Here is a 22,157-nt window from a genome sequence, read left to right on the forward strand (position 1 = left end):
GTATGCAAGGATACTGCAAAGACAAAGTAAAACTAAATCAACCAAAAAGATAGAAAGGCTTAAACTATTAAACACAAGATACAGACTTGAAAGCATAAATGAAATAGAAACAATGGGCAAGGACTGAAATACTGCATGATGAAAACGGCATATACATATTGTCCAGAGGTCAAATAAGTTCAAATAAGTAGCAAACATCTGTATTAGTCATTGCATGCTTTCTTACCATTTGCACCACTTTGTACCACTTTGTGCTGCACCAGCAAGGGACAAAGGTCTCTCTGTCTCTTGCCTAGAGAGCACTTCACACAGAGGCAGTACACAGAAAAAACTCATATTATATGCCATTTTACATAAGACAGACTACAGGAACTGCAGAATGAGTTAATGTGTGACATTGAGGCATTCGACCCACAGTTTATGGGCCAGATCTTTCCACAGAGATTATGCTTAGTTTGTCCCAGCTACCCTGTTTCTACCAGTAGGCTTGGGAAGGCAGCAGAAGGGCACAACACTCTGATCTATTCTGTGTATCTTTCTAACCATATTCTCAGAAGTGGGAATCTGGCAGCTATCCTAGGTACATCCAGTCCTGTAATTATGAAGTGTCAAAGGATTCCAAAAAGCCTGGAAACAGCCTGCTTCTGCTAAAGCCATAGACTGGGCAACAAACCTCCTCCTCTTGATGCCTGAGGGAAGAGACAGCAGAGAGGACAGCCCTGAGCAGGCTGCCTGGTTTCTTTGAGCTACTGTCTGCTCCCAAGAAGGCAGGGGTTCCCAAAAAGTCATACATGCAAAGTACTGTAGGTGCTCCTCAAGACCAGGTAATAAATTCAGCTCTTTGAGGAGGTATCATAACTATTTGGGACTGTGCATGTCAAGGCACACCAGCTGTGAAATAGGGAAAATCCACAGGATATAGTCAGTTTCACAGGTCTCTGGAAGTGTAGCAGTATTTTACTGTAGTCTCCAACATCAAAAAGAGGAGGAAGTGGGAAAAACAAGTGATTAGGAGTGGAACATGGCAAAGTTTTGTTCTTCTGGAGTCACCTCTATTCTTATGTGAATGTGAATCTAGTTTTTTCTGTAGCTATCAAATCTGCTGTGGAATAGCCAAACTGGAAAACTAATGATGCAGAGCTTAATCAAAATACATGAGATAAAAAGAAGAGTGAAGCTCATAGCTACACTAAGGGAAAAAGACAGTTTCAAGCTTGCAGGAAGGGATGCAAAACAAAAGTTCAGAACTGTCAGCAACAGGAGACAAAAGGCAGCCCCAGGGCAAGTGCTGGCAGAATCATAGGTCCTCTTGGGGAAGAACTGCCACCAGAAGATCTGCCAGGAAAAAAAGCCCTGAAGGGCAGATGAGGCAATCTAAATGTGATACTGAGGGTGTCAGTGGAGAGGGTGTCACTAGCAAGAACTAAGCTGGGCACAGAAATAAGGTTATTTATACTGTAGTGTCTTCATCGGATTTGTGACCTATTTAACTGAGTTCACGTGTCCAATCAAGATACAGTAAATATTTTCAAATAAAAATACCTCCCTATACTCAAACACAGCATTCAGTAGTGACACATGCATCAGAGAAAGCATTTTTGAATAAAACTGATGGACAGCAAGACAAGCTACAGACAAAATAATCTAGCAAATGGTCCTCCCAACATTCAGGGTTTATGATTAGGATAGCATAAAATAGACATAATCAGATCATTCCCCTAGTCTTCTCTGCTACAGCAACAGAAACCAGTCCTGCCTTCCCCACCTCCTCCCTCGCACTGTAACAGCACTAATGGCAGTAGAATTAATTAGCAATACAAAATTATACAACATCATCATACTTCTAAAGGGATGCAAAAGAAAGGAGAACCATTCAGTGGCAGCCACCCCTTTCTTTCATTCCCTCCCCAGAGACATGGTTGCCTTAAACTACATTAGTGTTTTGGGATGTTTTTTGAGGGACTTGCTGAAAATATAGAAAGTTTCACTGACTCACCGTCACAGGCATAACCTTGTCGAACTAATCCCACCATAAGAGAGGTGCAATGACTACATTGAGTAGGGCTTGTGAATGACTTGATATTGAGCTGGTGAGCTTTAGGCTGAAAAATACATTCAGGATAAAAAATAACTTCATTTTCTGGACTTAAAAAAATGCAAGCACCTCCCTTCACCACCCTCCAGTATATCAGTGTGTACACTATGAAACCTGGGCTTCTTTTATGTAAGTGCAGCTTGTAAAAGGTGCTGCAAGACAACAGTGACAGTTTTATTTCCAACTGCAAAAGACACTCAAACCTAAACTTACAACTATTTTTTGTCATCCCCTACAACAGAACAAACCCCATCCATATGCATTTGGAAACGTGATTAAAAACACAGACCTAACAAACACACACATGACAAACCCAAACAGGACAAGAACAAACACAGAGGGCTAATTTATAGATTATACTTTTTTCCTTTGTTCTTTAGAATAAGGTTAGCACAGTCCCCCTACCTTTGGTACAGCTAGAGAAATGGACTGAATGGTGGGGGAAGGAGCAGCAGGCATCCTCTGAAGCCGAATTGGTTCCTGAATCACAAGAAACTGTAATTGAGCAAAATAAGGCTTCAAGAATTTGTTTCAAGATTGGGGTAGCAAAGCTTATTGGTTTTGATTTTTTTTCCTTTTTTTTGAATACGATCAGAAATTTAATTGTCGAAAACATCACCATTTCGATTTAATAGAAACAGATCGTGTTTTAAAGCACTCACAGGAAAGCCTGCACACTAACAAATAAGCAGCAATACAGAAAACATGAAAATGAGGTACATCAACATACAGAAAGGCAGCGAAAAGGTTTCATTTGCAACTGTCTTCAAAGCAGGTGAAATTAACACTGCGACGTTGCAAATAAGCAGCATTCAATCCTGTTTCTTAATGATGAATGCTGCAATGCGTATTTATCAAGAACAAGACAGAGAGACTTTCTGGGGAATTACTCTTCAGGGTAAAATAACAGTTTTCTTACTTCTTGTTGTTGCTCTGCAGTTACAATAGAAGTAGATTGTGAAACTTCTGACTTGGGACCCTGCATTTCCTGCTCACTAATAGAGCTGGTCTGCAAAAGTGACAGCAAACATGTTATATTAGATACCACATAACTGAATGAAGTGTTCTCACATCAACAGAATGGAAACAAAACCCAGTGTTGGTTTCTAGATGAAATACACAAACATCTAACAACCTTCCACAAACATCTAACAACCTTCCACTCTGAGAAAAGATCTTTCCTCAAAACAAACCCTGCCACCTGATGGAAAAGCTGGAAGTACTGAAATGCAAAATCTCATAGCAGGCAACTACAATGCTGCAACAGTCATCATCTCCCACCAAGGCTGTGTCTAATCTCCTGCATGCAGGTATGGAATGATGTTTAAGAAGCCTGGCAATCATCCCTAAAACAGTTGATTTCTCATATTAGCTTATTACACTAGGATTTTTCTAGCACACAGCAGCCAGCAAGTCTGCCACAAGAAAAATTCTTTAAGTAGTAATAATCAATCGTTAAAAAAGTCATTTAAAAATGTCTCCTTAATCACATTGTCTTATATTTCACTAAATTTTAAGACTAGCATCCATTACAAGCCATCTATTAATTTCACACTTAAATTAGCAACTACTAATTGCCAGCACAAGGGGGAAGTATGCTACAATTCCAGAGCTAAAGCAGCTGGGTGTGGAAGTAGGATTCTGCATTACTGTACTCTGAGGAAATCATAAAAACCATTATTAACAAACATCAGATTAGACTTCACATCAGTGATGTAATTAGCACTAAAGGCAACAAGTAATGAATCACTCACTTCCCAGCCAGTTTAGACAGGAAGAAGCTTCGCTCAAGTTCAGTTAGCTCACTAAATATGTTCGGATACTTGTTATTTTTGTTTTGTTATGAACTGATTGGTAGGGCTGGGCCATTTTAGATCAAATTGTACCATTATGTAATATGAACAATTTCAAAATGCTAAGTGTGATTCAGCTTTAGCCATATAGATAGTCAAACTATAAAACAAGTAAGCCTCTAAAGAGGTTTAGTGGATTAAGTTACAGAGAAATTAAGGAAGCACAATATCTAGTTTTAGAAGGCCATTTTTACTATGACAGGTCACAACAAAATAAGGACACAAAACTACTAACAAAAACTTACTTCTTCCCAAAAGGCTAGCAGAGAAGATGTAGACGAAGAAGAGACAGAATCCTTTGTTGTAACAGATATGAGGGATAAAAACGATTGCTTATCACCCATAGGAAAACTTCAGATAGAATATTAGTTGGCTAACTAAATAAAATGTTTTATATGGCCAAATGATATTTAGTCCAACTAGATTAAACCCCAGTGCAGATGATACAACCTATCTTTATAAGTACATGTGGAAAAAAAAATTGTCAATGTAAGCCATTAAGTACAGTATCAGCAATTTTAATGTAATTAATCAGAAAATGCCACCTGCATTTTCACAGAGACTAGGTACTTATTTCAGGATCTGTAGAATGGAATCTCGTTTAGTTATGGGCTTGATATTCTACATGTTACTGTTTTAAGTAAATTGGTACTTTTTAAAGCAATGTTTCCAAATATCAAGGTCAGTAGATAAAAGTTATTATTGAGATAGTAGCATATATCATGTTTCTCTCTCTTCCCTCCACCTCATCCATACAGCACATCTTGCTGCTTCAGCAAGGAAGTTAGCATGGACATTCTGTGGCTGGGAACAGCATATATACACAAATTGTATGCAAATATCACATCATGTCCATAGTTTGTTTGTTTGTTGGTTGGTTTGTTTCTTTTTTAGCAACAGTGACAATTAAAAAAAATAAAAAGAGTATACACACCTCAAATATAAAATCTAATGAGACTGACAAGGTTTTAACCTGAACCCCCTTAACTCCGCTTCATAAAAAAATTATTCTCTCCAGTTCAAGCTCTTGGTTTTATCCTTAACTGCCTATGCTTTGCAAAATAACATTAAAAAAAAAAAAAAAAAAACAGAAAAATCTCCATGGATCAAGAGTTCATGAAGTAAGGAAATGTGATTCAATGTTGCATTTAACAGCTGCTTCCTCAGGGAATGCACAAATCATTTAAAATGAAACGCCTACTTGGAGCTGTGATTTGTATGACTAGTTTTCTAAGGATCACAGGGTGTGTCACGATAAACTTATTATACAAACATCTGTGGGTCCTCTGATTCTCTTCCCAGCTCCTTCTACCCTAACCACTCCATTAAGATCTGGAGCCAACAATTTTACATATCTGTTTAAACACTCCTTGAACTGTGTGAACACTTTTCCTTGTAATAATCAGCATCTTCCAGCTGCAAAGCATTTAATCCCTTATTTGTAACAGGGTGTGCCAGCATTTCCAAAAGACCCTGAATATATTTCATTTAGTCAAATGTTTGATATTAGCCTAAACAAAGAAGCTAGAATAGGAAATAATTAATGTGAACTTCTGAGAATATTTCCCAAAGGTGCCAGCTTCTCTACGAAATGCCAAGCAATCTGACATCTGCTGGGTATCCAATTCTGTGCCACGCTTATTTGGCTAATATGCCAGATCCAAATGTGCCATACAGTTGCCTAAGAGTTACTTTAACATAATAAAAATATAATTTGGTTATCACATTTTTATAGTTATTTTATGTAATAACTCACTCTGAAAGTCAAATCACGTGTAAGAGGAGAGGTGTTGAAATAATCAAAAATGGAATCTTGAAAATCTGGAAGTTTGAGACCTAAAACCAAAAGCAGAACAGGCTTAGCTAAAAGGCAACATCACAGGTGGTCTTAGAACTCTGTTAAAACACAGTAACTTTAATTACCTGAATCTGTTCTGTATTTTTCTTCCAGTTTTTTCTTCAAACCTTCCATCTCTTCCAGTAGTTCTCTATTTTTTGCTTCTGATTCCTTTAATTTACTAAAGCAACACAATATGATCAAAATGCAGTCTGAAATGTCTCAAAAGCAGGAATGCTAGTGCACAAGAGTTTCGGATAAAGCTTTTTTAATTTTTTTGAGGAGCATGGGTTTTTTTAAGAGATTATTTTAAGGTTGATTAATTTTACTTTTCCCATGAATAGGCACCTCACTACTTGACTAGGTATTTAAAACTGTAGATATTTAAAACTTGAAACTTCTGCTATCATTGCAGATGTGCTATTATTCTAATAGCAATTTGATTTTTAATTCCCAGGAACATGCCTAACTCTCTAGTTAGTCTAATAAATGGTAGTGAATTTGCTTTGAATTTGCTCTTATGCTTTTTTTCCTCATATACCCAAGATTTATATCTCAGTATAGCAGTGAAATGTTTACTTGAAGAAATTTTTACAGTTCTCATTTGACTATGGAAGAAATGTGTAGACTGTAGAATGGGATCTTTCTGGCAAAGTCCAATATCCCAGGCACAAGGGGCCATTTTAAGAAAGTTGCTACTATTCTAATCAGCAGTTTAGATCAGTATATTAAAACCCAAACAGAACCAAAGGTCTGATTACCTTTCAAAAGATATGTTTGCATCTTTAACTTTTCGCAACTCTTCCTGAACCAGTTGTTTGGCACGAATTTCTGCATCAAGGGCAGACTGTAATTCCAGTCTGGCTGACATATCCAACTTCTGACTGCGTCGCACTTTCCAAAGTGGATCCTGTTGCATAAGTTACTGAATATTAGTATCACCTGTCTAAGGATATTTCTGTTCTTGTCCAAAGACATAAATCAGCTTTCACACTGGTTCAGAGAATGCTCTTCTAATTAGTAATGGACAGGATACCTGCTGCATGAAAATCAGTCAATAGCTGGACTTCATTACACAAAAAATGAAGTAATGAGCTATTTTAATAGCGGTTAGACCATTAACACAATATGCCTGAAACCAAAATGCTAGATCACTAAGCATGGAAGTCAAACCAAGAGAATCTATTGAAAATGGTTAGTTTTCCCTGTCCAATCTAGAAGAGAGTGTAAAACTTGCACAGTGACATAGTGGACTTTCAGACATGAGATAAATGTCAATATTTAATGTAAAACATACTAATATAAAGCATAGCAAGAGTAGCAAAACCATAAGGAAAGAAAAAAAGAGAATGAATCCAGGTCTTGAGATACCCAAGATACCTGTAACGTTTGCCTAAGCAATTCTTATGCTTGCTAAAAGTACCATATGCTATACTTCTGAATACACCATGCAATTCCACCCTACTACCCCCAAAAGCTAAAATTCTGAGTTTTTCCAGGCATTTTTCAGTATGGACTACATTTCTGATATTCCCTAATGAATACCTCTCCAGTCACACGTGAACTTGCAAATAACAGACAAGAAAAATGAGAGACATTTTTTATGTTGAGAAATAATTGCCTTAGATCAGGTTCTGCAAAAGTTACAAAACCAGCTGTAATACGAAGAACAGACAGCATCCTTTGTTCTGACAGTAGCTAAAATGAAAATGCCAACTGCATTTGATCTGATCTTTCTTCCTAATAAACCTCTCAATATTATAATCACCTCTCGATGATGTAAGCAAATGTTAGCTCATAGAAGTAACAATTTTCTCTTCTTCTCCGGTATTCATAGGTTTGGAAGGGGTGAGTGACTTCTTAAATGTACAAACCAGCAGCAGATGGACTCTGCATGGCAGCCCGTGCTGACTGGCATTGCTAGGGATGTGGGCTTCCATGCCAAGCTGCAAATGGCTCTCCCTCTCCTTCTGTGGGTGTTTTCTCTTTGAAACCCTACTCCTTCATGAGAGCTCCTCTAATTTGCAGATTTTTTTGAGAATTCATGTTACTGCTATATGGGAAAACTATAGAATAAGGTCTCATTGTTCTACAAATAAATAAAGCTACATGCTTTCAGTGTGCCCCTAGTTTGTGCCAGTATCAATCAGTTAGTACTTTTCACTAAGGAAAACTTACTTTGTTGTCTCACTGTAACAGTAGTTAAAATTATTTGGTTGCATCTAACATGGTGAGGTACATTTCTATATGCCCCTTTAATGGTTTAAGTAATTGTTTCTTCTTTCCTCTGTCCTGTTTAAAGCAGTTTGTGATGGCAGATATTAGTATGAAACAACTACCCCCTGTAATTATCAAATTCTGATCAGATTATCTACTTGGATTTTGCAAGCAATAACTAAAAAACAGAAAGTAGAGCAGGGGATTTATTAGAAAAAAATTCTGATTATGTACAGGTAGCCCAAACTAAAAATGTAGCTTCTCAGACATCCCCAGAACAACCTGAATGCTTTCTATTTTCTTACCAGTGTTCGTGACCCCAGACTGGAACTTCTCAGTGATTCTAGTTCTTCTGTCATCTTGGAAGCTAATGCCTGGAGATAGCCACGAGCATCCTTCTCATCACTTACCCTGTTGTGCAATTACAAAAACCTGTAACTTAGCAGTTTCATGGCTCACAGCACCAAATACTGTGGATAGGGATATAACAGAAATGGACAGAGCAAGGAAAATTCTCCCAGCAACACAAAACTGAATACATCTTAGATTGCCTACTTTAGATTTTTCTTTTATCTGATTTTCTTGATTGTGGCAGTTGCTAGGGAAACTTAAGTTTCCCTTTTGCCATCAGCAAGAGTTCTGCAGAGATTCACTGTTATAGTTTGGAATATGATCTGCATATTACTGCTCAGTTTTTATAAGGGCTACCTTCCAGTCCTTTTTATTTAGCATGCTGAAATACTTGCACACAGATTGCTAAAACAGTGAATTAGAGGGGGAAGAACAGACCTAGGAAGTAAGTCCAAGTGTACAGCTAGTGAGGTTTTATATGTTAACGTGGACCTTTAAAATCATGACCATCTTCCTGACTTAATTTATCAAAATATTCCAGATTGGATGATTTAATAATCACTTTAGAGTTGACATCAAAACTTTCTCCTTTGTACATGTTGCAGTGGCATCTGACAATGTCAATAAAATCAACACTATGCTTTTGTTCATCTCAGACACAGAGAGAGGGCCTAGTTATACATTTAAAAAAAAAAAAAAAAGCCAATCAATATTTCAGAGGTTGAAAGTGGCCATATCTGGATCTCTAAACAGCACATACCATTGAATAATTTCTGCAATCTGAGCTTCCCAGTGAGCAACAGACTCCTTCTTTGCTGCTAGATCTTGAAGCTCATCTTCCAGCTGTCTGTTCTGTGCTGTTAGTTTGTCCACAAAGGAGCAGAGCTGAAACAAAAGATTAGTTTCACTTGTGACTTATGTCAGTTCCAGACTTTTCATATATGTGTATGTCTACACAACTATAGAATCTGAGCAAACAAGACCACCCTGGGCTATCTGGGAGCAAAGGACTGGAAGGGGTTCTTCACTGTGGAACTGTCAGTTCACACAAAATAATCTAAAACAAAGGAAAAGAAAATGCAAGTGTAGAGGTCAGAGAGGAACGAGGTTTAACTGTAAGTCATCAGGAAGGCGGGCAGTCTGTCAATGCTTCTCTCTCTGAGCAGCCTTCATGACGAAATCAGTGAATGGTGTAATCTGAACTGTGGGAATCAATCCCCCAAAGAGCAGTACTAGGATGCTAAAGTTACTATGTAGCCAAATCTCTGACATTTATATGGTGAAAATGACATTTGTTTTATTCAGATAGTGCCTGAACATCCACAGATCCTGTTCTGATCAGTGCACAGACTACTTCAACACCAGAGACTAATGACATAAGAATTAAATATTGCTTAAAAATGTTTCCTAAAATAATTACCCTCTCATTTTCTGTTGTTAGCTTTTTGTTATCTTCCAAGAGCATAGATCTTTCACGCTCATATTTCTCTTTCATTGTTCCTACCGCTTCCTCCATTTCACTGTGCCTAAGGATAAGGACAAGAAATAGAAACACTTTAACATTGCTAAACCTGTGGGATTTTTAAAAGGGAATAAATAGAGTTCAGGTGAAATAGCAGCCTGCAAAGGTACTTTTGCAATGCAATATGTACACACAACAAAAAGAAATCCATAGTTAAGAAATCCTGCCCAAAAGCTTACCTCTCTCTCTTTGTTTTCTCTAGTTTATCCTTCAATATCATGATCTCTTTCTGCAGTGCAAGCTGATGGCTCTCTGAATCATGAACTTCCTTCTTCACATTTTTTACTTCTAAAACATGTGATGCTTCTCGTCGAACCAACTCCTCTTCATAAAATAAAATTTTCTTTTCCAGCTCAGACTTAATTTTGGAAAGTTCCTGCTGATGTTCTAATGTGGCACCAGCTGCCCGGCCTCCCTGCTTCAGCTGCAGAAGAAGAGGAGAAACCATCAGGAAGAGGCCATGATCTTTATATTTTGGGAATATTCTTTCAAGTCATAATTATCCAACTGTGGCAATTTGGAAAAAATATTATTTGGGCACCAAGTGTTTTAAAAGGTACCTGTCTCCAAGTATTTAAGCCCCAAGTAACTGCTCTGCTTACACGACCCTAATAAGGGGTTGAAATGGGTTGCAGAGATAACAGATTTGGACCACGTTAGTTTATTATCTGCTTAGAATTTACATAAACTGGGCATTTTCAAGACATTAGTGTCCAATGACTACAGTCTTTCAAGTAAAAAAGGCAAATAAATTTGGACAGGTTAGGTCAGGTTGCTAGTAATGCTGTAGTTTTCAAGCCTCCCACTGCTATCAACAGTTGAATAAGTAAAACTATTGCAGCTCCTGGGCCATGCGTAAATATTTGTCAAAAAAACATGTAACCTTTAGAGCTTCCAGTTCATTTTCCAGTTGTTTGGAGAAAACCTCACTGTGCTCACGAAGCTTGCGTTCTTTTGATGCTTCTGCTACAACTTCTTCAAGTTGGGCTTCCAGCTGTAACGAGTAATTTTAGGTCATTTCAACCCAGGATAGCACTATCTGTATCATTCATTTCCTTTCCTCCATATGGACTAGCAGCAAGTTTTATTTATTTCTATTTTAAGTTACACGACTCTAACAATCATCTCAGAATGTCATGATAATTGTTTTGCCTTCAGTGATTCAGGCATCCATCTGTCTCATGCAGCAAAACTATTATTTTATGACTCTTTGTACTGATATGAACTACATCAAACTCATTCAGGGATAACTGCACAGCTTCCATTAAAGCAAAGAGAAGGAAATGGCACTAGGACATCACTGCAGTTGTGAAAGAAGAAAGTCTTCCACATTAACACTATGTCTCAGTATCAAGTAAGGCAGCTTAAAAATCTCAACCTTTGACACAAATTACTGCAAAATACTTCAAATATGAACACTGAACATTTTTGCTTTGCAATTATGGAACAAATAAGCTTGATCATCCATTTATTGACTTCAGAAAGCTTATCAGAAAGACAATTTAGATTTAGTGGCAACTAAGGCAACTTGCATTTCAAACAATGGTGACACAGTTTCAAAACCTGACAGGAAGAGTAAAATTTGCTTTTCTGTGTTCAAATTAAACTAGCAAAGTCGTTTGTAAAAGGGTTGTACTTAGAACTGTGGGACAAGATAATGAACTTCCAGACTATGTTTGGAATAGAAGATTGATCTGTTACGAGAGGGAGTACAGAGGAATTTTTAAGAACAAAGACAGGAGATTTTAAAGCTCTGCATGGAAGCATTTAACTGAATAAAGAACAACACTTGAATGCCTGCTGCACTCTGCTCTGGAGACAACATACCAGAGTTCTTTTCCAGTTCCCAGTTATCTACCACTTCTTGTTCATGGATAAAAGCCTGAGAAACTTCATCTTTTACTACACTTTCATAGACTGCCCCTCAATTTACTAGAAGTTTTCTAGTAACATTTATAAAGCTCTTGAATTGGTCTTCTACACTTCACCCAGAGAATGCATAAAACATGATGATTTTTCAGTGATTAAGACACTCTTGATTAACCACGGGAGCTTTTTCTTATGCCCTTTTCTGTTTATCCACTTCATCTTACGTAAAACTATAAATTGCCTTGAATAATAATTGCAAATTAACTTTAAAGATATTACAGATATTCTTACAATGACTAACTACAGAGGAAGGAAAATCACATATCTGTATCACTATTCCTCTCTTCAGCTCAGAAGAGAAACATTCAGTTAAAAAAACCAGTGAACTCAGAATACTGCAACCTCAAAGCACATGAAGGAGTCATTGAGCTTTTTAAGTTTCAAGCTGACTCTGAGTCAGAGTCTACAAGAATCAAAACACAAGAACTAATAACCTGGGCATGCAGTAAAAACAGCTTCCTCCAGATTCAAATCAGTCTGACTACAAAAACAACAACAACAACAACAAAAAACCACACACACACAAAACCCCACAAAACAAAACAAACAAACAAAAAAAAACCCCAAAAAAACCACAAAACCAAGAAAATCCAGAAGACACTCCCAGTTTTTCAATACAATCAGATAGGAGATCCTGATAGGCAGCATGTTACTGAACATGTTACTGCTGGCTGTTTTATCAAGCTACCTCTTTCCTTATCTTCTCGGATTTACGGACGTCCTGTCGCAGAGCATCAATTTTCTGCATGCTCACTTCCAACTCCTCCTCTTTGTCGCGAAGTTGCCGGGACAGCTTCTGCTTTTGGGACCGCAGGTCTCCCATCCTCTCACTGAGCTCGGAGAACTCCTGCACAGCCAACTTTCTCTGCTGGTGGGCATCCCTCAATTCTTTGGACTGCGCCTTTAATCTCTCTGAAGCTTCCACAAGTTGCTGGTTTAAATAAAAAAATATAATAAAAAGAGTAATTTGAACTCCATGTATTCTTTCCAAGAAGGAAGAAACTGGACCTACATAAGCATGACTTGAAAGCTCAACCACCTCGCATAACTTCTAAACGTTATTTCTAATCCTTAATTTACACAGTTGTTCGGGATTTTTTTCTGGTTAAGCAGCTGCAGTGACATGCCAAGACAGCCATTACTCTGTTTCTAGTGTGGCAGCTCCAAGACTACCTTTGGTGTAGCTTTTTCTGCTACTCATACATTCTGGTTAACAGACAGAAGAGAGACTGTTAAATTCTAAGGTAGAAACAGCCCAGAGATTTTGGCCCATGGATTACTTTTGAATTCATCTGAATGCCCATGAACAATATGGCCGATAGGCTTTTCCAAAACTAGTTATTCCAATACAGATAGAATTTTTTTAAATATTATTGAAAGTGGTATGTAGTATATACAACTCCCTATTTACTTTACTGCAAAACATTTTGCTGATTTAAACTAAAAACTGCTAAATTTTAGGAAGCAAACAAAAGTATAATTTACACAGCAGCAAACAAACTTAGCAATTACGTAAAAGTCATCATCAGTCTTAAGCAGTAATTAACCTTTTGGTATAACAAAGAGTAAGTGGGCTCAAGCTGGAGCAGTGATTTAGCTCTATTAACTCTTTCATATATATATAAAAATACACACACATACACATATGTGTGTGTGTGTATATATATATACACACATATATATACATGAGTTTAACTCCTGTGTATGTTATCATAGAATCACAGTATAATTTAAGCTGGAGAAGACCTTTAAGATCACTGAGTCCAACTGTTAACCCAGCATTGCTCAGCCCACCACTAAACCATGTCCCTAAGTGCCACATCTCCACATCTTTCCAATACCTCCAGGGATAGTAACTCTACCACTTCCCTGGGCAGCCTGTTCCAATGTTTGACAATTCTTTCAGTGAAGAAATTTTTCCTAATATCCAATCTAAATCTTCCCTGGTTCAACTTGAGGCCATTTCCTCTCACCCTGTCATTTGTTACTTGGGAGAAGAAACCTACCCTCACTTTACTTCAACCTCCTTTCAGGCAGCTGAGCAATAATGTCTTCCCTGAGCCTCCTTTTCTCCAGACTAAACAATCACAGCTCCCTCAGTTGCTCAAGGTCTCATAGGACTTGCACTCCAGACCCTTCAGCTTCTTTGTTGCCCTTCCCTGGACTCATTCCAGCACCTCAGTGTCTCACTTACAGTGAGGGGTTCAGAACTGGACACTACTCAAGGTGCGGCCCTCACCAATGTCGAGTAAAGAGCAACAGTCATTGCCCTGGTCCTGCTGGCCGCACTGTTGCTGACACAGGCCAGGATGCCATTGGCCTTCTTGGCCATCTGGGCACACTGCTGGCTCATGTTCAGCCACTGCTGACAGGACCTCCAGGGCCTTTTCTGCAGGGCAGATTTTCAGACTCTCTGCCCCAAGCCTGGAGCACTGCAAGGGTTGTCACTACCCAAGTGCAGGACCCAGTTCTTGACCTGGTTGAATCCGTCACAAGTTTATCCCACCCCCTCTTTGGGGAGAGAAGCAGTAACTCCTATGTGACTCAAGGAGTCATCCCAGGGCTCTGAAGTCTCTCTTGATTGCCCTCAGATTTCTATTTCAACAGTTAAGAATAATTAAACAGCTTAATTAATACCATTCTTTAGCTGTTTGTTCTATCTAGCAGAACACATAAATAAGAAGCCCATCAACTTCCAAAAGAGAATGAGTGATACTTTGAGAATCTACTGTACTGCAGAACAGGTTCCCTAACATCTCAGTACAGTTCTAAAAACCAGCATTTAAAACACTAACATCGCAATCACAACATAATTATTCTATATCTACTTTATATGACCATTTTTAAAAATATCTGTCTTTGGATCAATACCTTATGAAGGTCCTCCTTCTCTTGCCGCAGTACTCTGCACTGTTTTTCTAGTCCTTTCAACTTGTGTATGGAGTCCTCATGTTCCTGTCGAAAAGCCACTGCATCTGCAAGCTGTGCTTCCAGTTTACTTACATCTGTAGATGAATACATATTAAAGGTAACTGATCCCAAATTAACACCAATAAAACAAGCAATATCACTCATACAAATTGGCATCACTTTGCTTGGAAAATCAACTTCTTTCCCATTCCCACCATTTTAGACTGTGTGAGGTCATTTTGGGGCATTGATACCTCAAAACAATTTGATTTTTCTCCGCCCCTTAAAGAAGTTCTCCCAAAGATTGTGATCTCTAAGTGAAACAGCCTTAGCACAGGGCTTGGTTTTGTTTTTGAGGAATGCAACTTCTAGCCCTTGAAATCATTAAAATAAATTTGAGTTGTTCCAATTCTAGTTCTAGTAGTGTGTTTCCTAAATAGTTTTTACTATGTGACAAGAAAGGCTAGTCAGTCATTAGTGCATTCAGCCAGACAGGCATGGACTATTTATTTTCTAGACTAGATAAGAACTGATAGTCTGGGAATGAAAAACTATCCTGGACGAGGTAAGCTGGCGACTGTATTGCCCATATTGCTGGCATTTTGTTCTCTCTTTACTATCAAAGAAAAATGAACAAATATGACTTGAAATTAATGCTTTTATGTGCAAAAAAACCCACAAACCACTAGTCACCTCTATATATTTCTGCTCAGTCTTAGAACTGGTAAGAAAATGAACCACCATTCTCCATTTGGTTTTAACTACTAAACAAATAAATAAGAAATTTCACAGGGAATAACTGTCTCCCTCAAGTTTCACTGATGTCTGTGGCAGAACACAAAACTGGACCCATGTATTCAGGAATCTCAAGCACTGCTGGAAGCTTGAAGCATTATTCCTTTCCTCACTCCTGCACAAACTTCCTCCCACCCTACATGAACCAATGCTACTTCTTTTTAAATCAGGACATACTGCCAGAATTTATATTTAACATTGGCTGAAGAGCTGGATAAACCTCAACCATTTGCAGAAGTAGCACCTTAATCTAACTATTGTTAGAGTCAAACCTAATTTCAGAATACACAAGAATAGTTTTTTTTGGAAGGATAATTTATGTAGGAGAGCTGAACTGATTTCTGCAATGCTTACACCTACAAAAGTGGTATACTGCCAAACTAACAGGGGAAAATGAATTAAAAAAAACATCAGCATCAGCAACTCTGCATCTGAACTCACATATGCTATACTACAGGCCCCTATAAAACTCTCAGTCAAATCATTAGGATTCAAAACTAACATTTTGTTTATCACTGATTCCCACTTAAAAATTAGGTGCTAACAGGAGGCTTGTATGGATAAACTAATAGCATTGTCAAGCAACAGATTTTCAGTGATATGGATGAGTCAGTCTTCCCTCAGGACAGATGCCAGTATTTGTTTTTCTGCAATGCTCAGTGATTCCTAATTAATGCATCACCAAACAGAAACACAAAGGGAGCAGGAGCTCAGAAATATTTAAATGTGAACTATTATTACACATCCCCCCATCTATTCCCTTATGTTACTAAAGAGCAACCAGACTTCTCTCTCCCCTGTCTGTTACACCTACCTTCAAGTAAAACCCCTCCAAAACAGTGCTCCCCCCAAAAAGAAGGAGTAAAAGAACATAATCTCCTGAGATTTTTAAGGAAACAAACATCACACAAAATATTTAACTGAATCCATCCAACACAATTTATTGTACTCTAGACTTCCCATTCTAGTATATGCTATCAGGCCAAGTAAGTGGAAGAAGTAGTTAAGCACTCACCTGGAAAAACTGAAATGCCACTTAATATTGAAGGAGGATTAAAAAAACTCTTTTGTTTTTTAAGTACCTCAAGAACATTAATTCTACTTATTGCAAAAACACAGCACATCACGTTACTAGGAGTAGCAAAATAAACTGCATTACTATAATTACCATGCCAGAGGCTTACCTGTTAATTTGTTCTTCAACCGTTCAATTTCTTCATTTAATTTTTTAATCTCCTTATCTCGACTTGTATTTACTGTAACACACATTGGACCTTGGAGGCTCTGCACTGTCTGTGTAGATTCTTAAAATCAGAAAAGAAAGCAAAATATTTTCAATAAAATATGTTCCAATGACCAGAACTAAGAATCCAAACAAATATAAATTACTAACCTTGCAGTTTTCTGTTTAAATCCTGCTTTTCTTGCTCTAATTTCCGTATTTTCTTTTCATAGCCTTCTATTTGTGAAGTGTTCTTTAAGTCACGTTGTACATCTGCATCTTTGGTTACAGTGTCAGACTGCATCACACTCTTTAAAGTGCCTCTATCAGATAAAGAGCTGAAAACAATTACATAAGTTAGAACATTTTAATAAATACTCACAGCAGTCTATAGCAGTGACATGCTGGGATTCCACCAAATGGGCACCTTAAATTTACAAGAACAATTAATGCAGTAATTGTTACTGTAGAGACAACTGTCAGAGTAAAGTTATTATTCCCTAGCTACTGTCCATGCTGCTGTAGAAGTAAGATAACTGCATGCAGGAGTTCAGTAATGCAGAAGCACAATTCACTTTACAAACTACCTAAATAACTGGAAATGTTAACTCTCCTGTGCCAAAGGTTACTACTACCTGGCAGAGAAGGAAGCAGGTAAGTGTACCTGCACTGAGATAGCTGAGGGACAAACCTCAAAGTTTAGTTTAAAGCATGACAAAGATGGATTTCAGTGAAGGCAGATGATCTCACTCTGAAAAGGATGAGATGTGTATATCGGGTTTACAGCATAACAAACCCCAGCAAAGAGAAATAACAAAGTAACATACAGTGTAAAATACCTTAAGATCAGAGACAAAAACATGCTTGAGAGATCTCAGGGAGATCTCTCTACATGGAAGCCATTTCAAAGATGTGCAAAGTGAGCCACTTTGTCCACTCTCAGAATCCTCTGTGTTAACTTGGCCTACCAGCAGGACATCGGAGCAATGAGATAATCCTAAACAGCTCCTCCTGGAAGATGTCCAGCGGGGACAATACTTGCTCTGAGCCTCACAAATGCAAGGACAGCAAGTTTATATCCAACTGCAATTGACACATCTCATCCCTTAACTTTCGTTCATTTCAAATAGATAAAATATTAAATACAAAAGCATCTAATCTTGGCAAGCATAATTAAAATATGTTCAGACATTTAAAGGGGGGGAAAAAAAAAGGATACAGTTTTATCAAGAGGTATACCTGTGGACACTAACCTTTCTACACATTTATAAAAATGAGAATTTCCCAGAATTAGTTGCATTTGGGAAACAAGTTTAAGGAAGAACAAATCCTTTGCTTACCTATCAGTTGTGTATGTAAACCCAACGAACGGTAAATGCAATCCAGAAAAGCCTGTGTGAGAACTTGGTGGCACCACTTCCTGCATGAAAACGACATGCATGAAAATCCAAAAGAGAACCCATACAGAGTGAAAGGCATTTGACTGAGCCTCAACAGCTACAAGAGAGACAGCTAGGGGAAACACTTTTCTTAGTACACCAACTGACAATTGGTAGTTATGCTCCGCTGTCCCTGAACAAACTTTATTTCAGATTAGGTCACTCAATATAATGACCTGAATTTAGGAGCCTCTTGAACTGGCACTTGAAAGGGCAGCATTTCAACAAGTTGAAAGCACAATCCATCCACTAAAAGAAAACCCAAAATATCAAGTTCCTAATTAAAAGTGACCTGGCACCGAAATGCATGCTGTTAGTTTTAGCATTCTAGTTGCTGCCGGACATGTAATCAAAAAATGTTCCAAAAGCTCTTTATTTCTTGGAATACAAGCTGATGAACAGATTACCACAAAAGCTCTCTGCTCTTCCTGACACATTTGTGAACTATGACACAACAGAAATGGAGGAGCAGAACTCCAATGCTCCCTACTCCAAAAACCAACCTCCCGGTTCCTAAGTGAGTGGAGTAGCAGTGTGAGTCCTCTTGCCTGGACGGCCATGATTGCAAGCTGCGTGGAGAATGTATGTGTATTTCTAAAGACAGATGTTTTTTCACCTTTGAAAAGGAATAAACTCAAATACTAAGCTCCTTGTAAAGGTAAACTGAAAGGGCAACTAAGGGTTTTTTCCCCCCACCTAAATATGTTTTAATTTTGACTGACCATGTAACAACAGTGCATTTTGGCAAGTGTTACCACCTACAAAAGCAGCTCATGACTTCTGATAACCCAAAACGTCAAAAAGATGAAAAACCTGAATTTTCACATTTGAAGTGACTTATTTTTCATCTCTCACATTATTTTGAAATAATTTCTCACTACTACCTTACAGCGCAGCAAGGTTGCACACTTCCATTAGTAATATTTAAAAACAAAGACTCACTGGATTTCTTAGTACATCATCATCTACATCAAAGTTTGAGGTGTCAGAAGGACTGCTAACTTCTGGAATGTAAGGTGCTTCTAGGTTTCGGATGTTATCCCAATTAAGTCCTTCAAAAAATGCATGAGACTTGAAATCCTCTATTCCATTCTGTCCCAGCCTACGCTCCCTGCTGCAGATAAGTCGCTGAATAAGGTCTTTTGCTTCTTCAGATACATCTGTAACATGGGATGGAAACTGAAATCGTTCCTAAAACAAACAAACAAACAAATATGAGAAGTTTTTAGAGAAGGAATCTATTCTGTAACTTCAAACAGTAGTTTCAAAAACAACATGCTGGTAAAACTGGATATGAATAGTCAAATATTGTTCTAGTTCCAGCAAGCAGTGACAGAGCACAATTCAATACATTCAGTGATAGACTTTTTGTAATAAAATGGATTTTGAGGACAAGAAATCATTTTTCAATTTCTTTAATACAGATATGTTTTAAATTAACTGTGGTTACAGTAACTCTGTTGAGAAAAGTGAACTTTTTTTTAAGACATACCAGAATTTTTGCACACTACAATATAATAAAGATTATACAATAAAGACAGGCTCCCACTGGTATTCTTAGTCAGAGGTTCATTGATCTCTTGAAGATGTATTTTTTGAGATTTAATTAATTTCAGCTCTTAAAACCCCATGATGGTAGTTAATTCTTTACCAAATGTTGTTATATTTAAGGATGTATTTTTCTAATTTATAGGTTAAACACCTGCTTTTATTACCAAAATTAAATCTACATTTAGAAAATATTTATATTATCATAAACAAACCATAAGATCTAAAAATTGCAATTACCACTAACAACTAAAAGTACTCTAGATAGAAAAAATTAGGAAACCTTTATTTCTATTTTAGTTTGCTACTACTACCACCACTGTACCATCAAGAAGGGTTTTTCGATGTTTGGTTGGTTGGTTTGGTTTGTTTGTTTCTTTTCCAGTAAAAGAAAATAGCATATTTATACATATCATAGAATGGTTTGGGTTGGAAGGGACCTTAAAGTTTCAGCATTATTCTAGTTTCAACTCCCCTTTCATGGGCAGGGCTGCCAGCCACTAGATCAGGTTGCTGACAGATATATATAAAATATATATATTTATAATACAACTTTTCAAGTTTAAAAATGAGATCATTAAGGACCAAACCAGCATAAATGAAATGAAACTTAAAAACCTCCAATGGAAAACATACAATCATATTGACTGTGTGTCCAAGTGAGATTAAAATATTAAGTTTGCAGGACAGCAGCTTCAAATTTCCTCCCAAGTAGTTTAAGAGCCAGATAGCCACAGTTCACACTGGTTACATTTGCAATCAGTTCACGCATTGAAGGAATTAAAGCAAGAGAGATATTAATATTCATCACAGCAAGGGTGTCAGCTCTGGCAAGAATTTCATGTCTTATCCATCACTGCCTCACTGTAAGAGTCAGCATGTAAATTCCAATAAAGTACACTCTCCCTGGGGAGAAGAAAATGCAGTAATAACCCTATTGCAACAGCTTCTGGCTACCTGGAATGAGTTTGCACATAAACACATCCTTCTAATACAGCTCTTGAAAGGACACCATGAAATGTTTTATTCTCACTCTGTAACGTTCAAAATGCACCCACAAGTTCCAACTCTTCTTTACTGCTCTGATCCTGGGCAAACACCTGACCTCAGGTTCTTCATGCAGTTCATGTCTACGCTGATTGACTTGCCTGTTGCCTTTTTGGCACTGTTATCAGTGTGACAGAGAACGTGCACAGCTGTGTAAATAATGCATTACTTCATTGCTCCTGCACAGTCCAGAGGAAACTTGCATTGGGCCTAACACAAGAGTAGCTTTTAATTTTGACTTTGTGATGACTGCTTAGATTTTCCAAAAACCACAACATCAGCATTTAGAGGAAAATTTCGATTTGCCAAATAATTAAATTTCTGCAGTTCAGAGAACCAAACATTCCCAGAACCTGAACCAACAAACCTACACAACATGACTCTAAAACACTGAAAAAGCAAAGAACTACTATCACTTCAACATCTTCAAGCGATAAGTTTCTCTGTAAACACTATAAACTCTGTGAAAATGCAAGAGATGTAATATAGCTCTTACTTCATGGTTCATAATCTTCCCATAGGTTTCCACTAGTGACTCTGCATAGAAGGGTGTTTCCCCATACAGCATTTCATACATGCAGACACCCAGTGACCACCAGTCACATTCAGGCCCGTATTTCCCCATTCCATCCTCCATTGCTTGCAGGATCTCAGGAGAGATGTAGTCAGGCGTACCCACTGCTACTGATGACTGTACCTTGAATATAAGGCAAACATAATTCTCATAAGTTTTCAGGTTCTTGCAGCAACTTTTTTAACTCAAACACTACTATTTCAGACAAACAGAGACAGCAGGACATGATTCTGGAGAAGGAAGGGATTTATAAATTCCTAGCAACATAACAAAGAAAATATTAAGAAAGTAACAAAGACTGCAAAGATTAAGTTCCAGTCTACTGCTACATAAAATCAGTTGATATGTTTTATTCTGAAGACAGTAGAAGCCAAATATAATCACAACTATTGTGAAAGCAGAAAGACAAAATATGTTTGCGTCTGTTTATACTTCAAAATTGCAACTGGCTGCCAGAAGTTGAAATGAAAAATGGATAAGTAGGGAAATCAAGTCCTACCCCTGAATTTTACAGTTTCATTTGAAGATCACAAAACAAGTTCCTTGGGTAAGTTTTATTCTGTCAGAAATCAGCCAAATGTTTACTGCCTAATGTGCAATAGGATACAATACAGGGGTAAGGTGGAGAATGGGCCTGTGCCAAAGCAGTAGAGAAGCCGTGACCATCAGAGCAGTGGCAGAGCAGCTCTGATCTCTAGGAATACGTTCTCAATTCCAAGGGCTCCTTCATTTTGCAATTTAACATGGTAAAGCCTTGGCAGGCATTTTATAACTAGAGAACATCACCAAGATGTGAGTTTGTGCCAAAATCAGGGAAT

At 37.7% G+C, this 22,157-nt stretch overlaps 1 protein-coding gene across 11 annotated transcripts in view; it reads right to left on the minus strand.

Moving 5' to 3' along the window:
- CDC42BPB (CDC42 binding protein kinase beta) overlaps nt 1-22,157 on the minus strand; it is a 95,497-nt gene that overhangs the window by 20,746 nt on the left and 52,594 nt on the right. For 5 of the 11 annotated variants that reach the window (XR_003572351.1, XM_027893622.1, XM_027893627.1 and 2 more), the window contains exons 7-24: nt 21,262-21,462; nt 19,113-19,361; nt 18,072-18,151; nt 16,903-17,069; nt 16,694-16,813; nt 14,676-14,809; nt 12,493-12,735; nt 10,759-10,869; nt 10,055-10,299; nt 9,774-9,879; nt 9,114-9,238; nt 8,308-8,413; nt 6,547-6,695; nt 5,872-5,966; nt 5,705-5,784; nt 3,015-3,104; nt 2,501-2,590; nt 1,997-2,102 (exon numbers count right to left, since the gene is read on the minus strand). Coding sequence is in view for 10 of the 11 variants with exons in the window: in XM_027893622.1 (XP_027749423.1) it covers nt 1,997-2,102; nt 2,501-2,590; nt 3,015-3,104; nt 5,705-5,784; nt 5,872-5,966; nt 6,547-6,695; nt 8,308-8,413; nt 9,114-9,238; nt 9,774-9,879; nt 10,055-10,299; nt 10,759-10,869; nt 12,493-12,735; nt 14,676-14,809; nt 16,694-16,813; nt 16,903-17,069; nt 18,072-18,151; nt 19,113-19,361; nt 21,262-21,462 (2,497 nt within the window). In the remaining variant the exon portion in view is untranslated. Of the gene's footprint in view, nt 1-1,996; nt 2,103-2,500; nt 2,591-3,014; nt 3,105-4,193; nt 4,245-5,704; nt 5,785-5,871; nt 5,967-6,546; nt 6,696-8,307; nt 8,414-9,113; nt 9,239-9,773; nt 9,880-10,054; nt 10,300-10,758; nt 10,870-12,492; nt 12,736-14,675; nt 14,810-16,693; nt 16,814-16,902; nt 17,070-18,071; nt 18,152-19,112; nt 19,362-21,261; nt 21,463-22,157 lie in introns of all 11 variants that reach the window. The other 6 variants (XM_027893629.1, XM_027893625.1, XM_027893628.1 and 3 more) reach the window with 3 other exon arrangements.

Source organism: Empidonax traillii, unplaced genomic scaffold (genome assembly GCF_003031625.1).
Source record: "Empidonax traillii isolate 1590-97213 ecotype Southwest subspecies unplaced genomic scaffold, ASM303162v1 scaffold398:size1781980, whole genome shotgun sequence".
Taxonomy (NCBI): domain Eukaryota; kingdom Metazoa; phylum Chordata; class Aves; order Passeriformes; family Tyrannidae; genus Empidonax; species Empidonax traillii.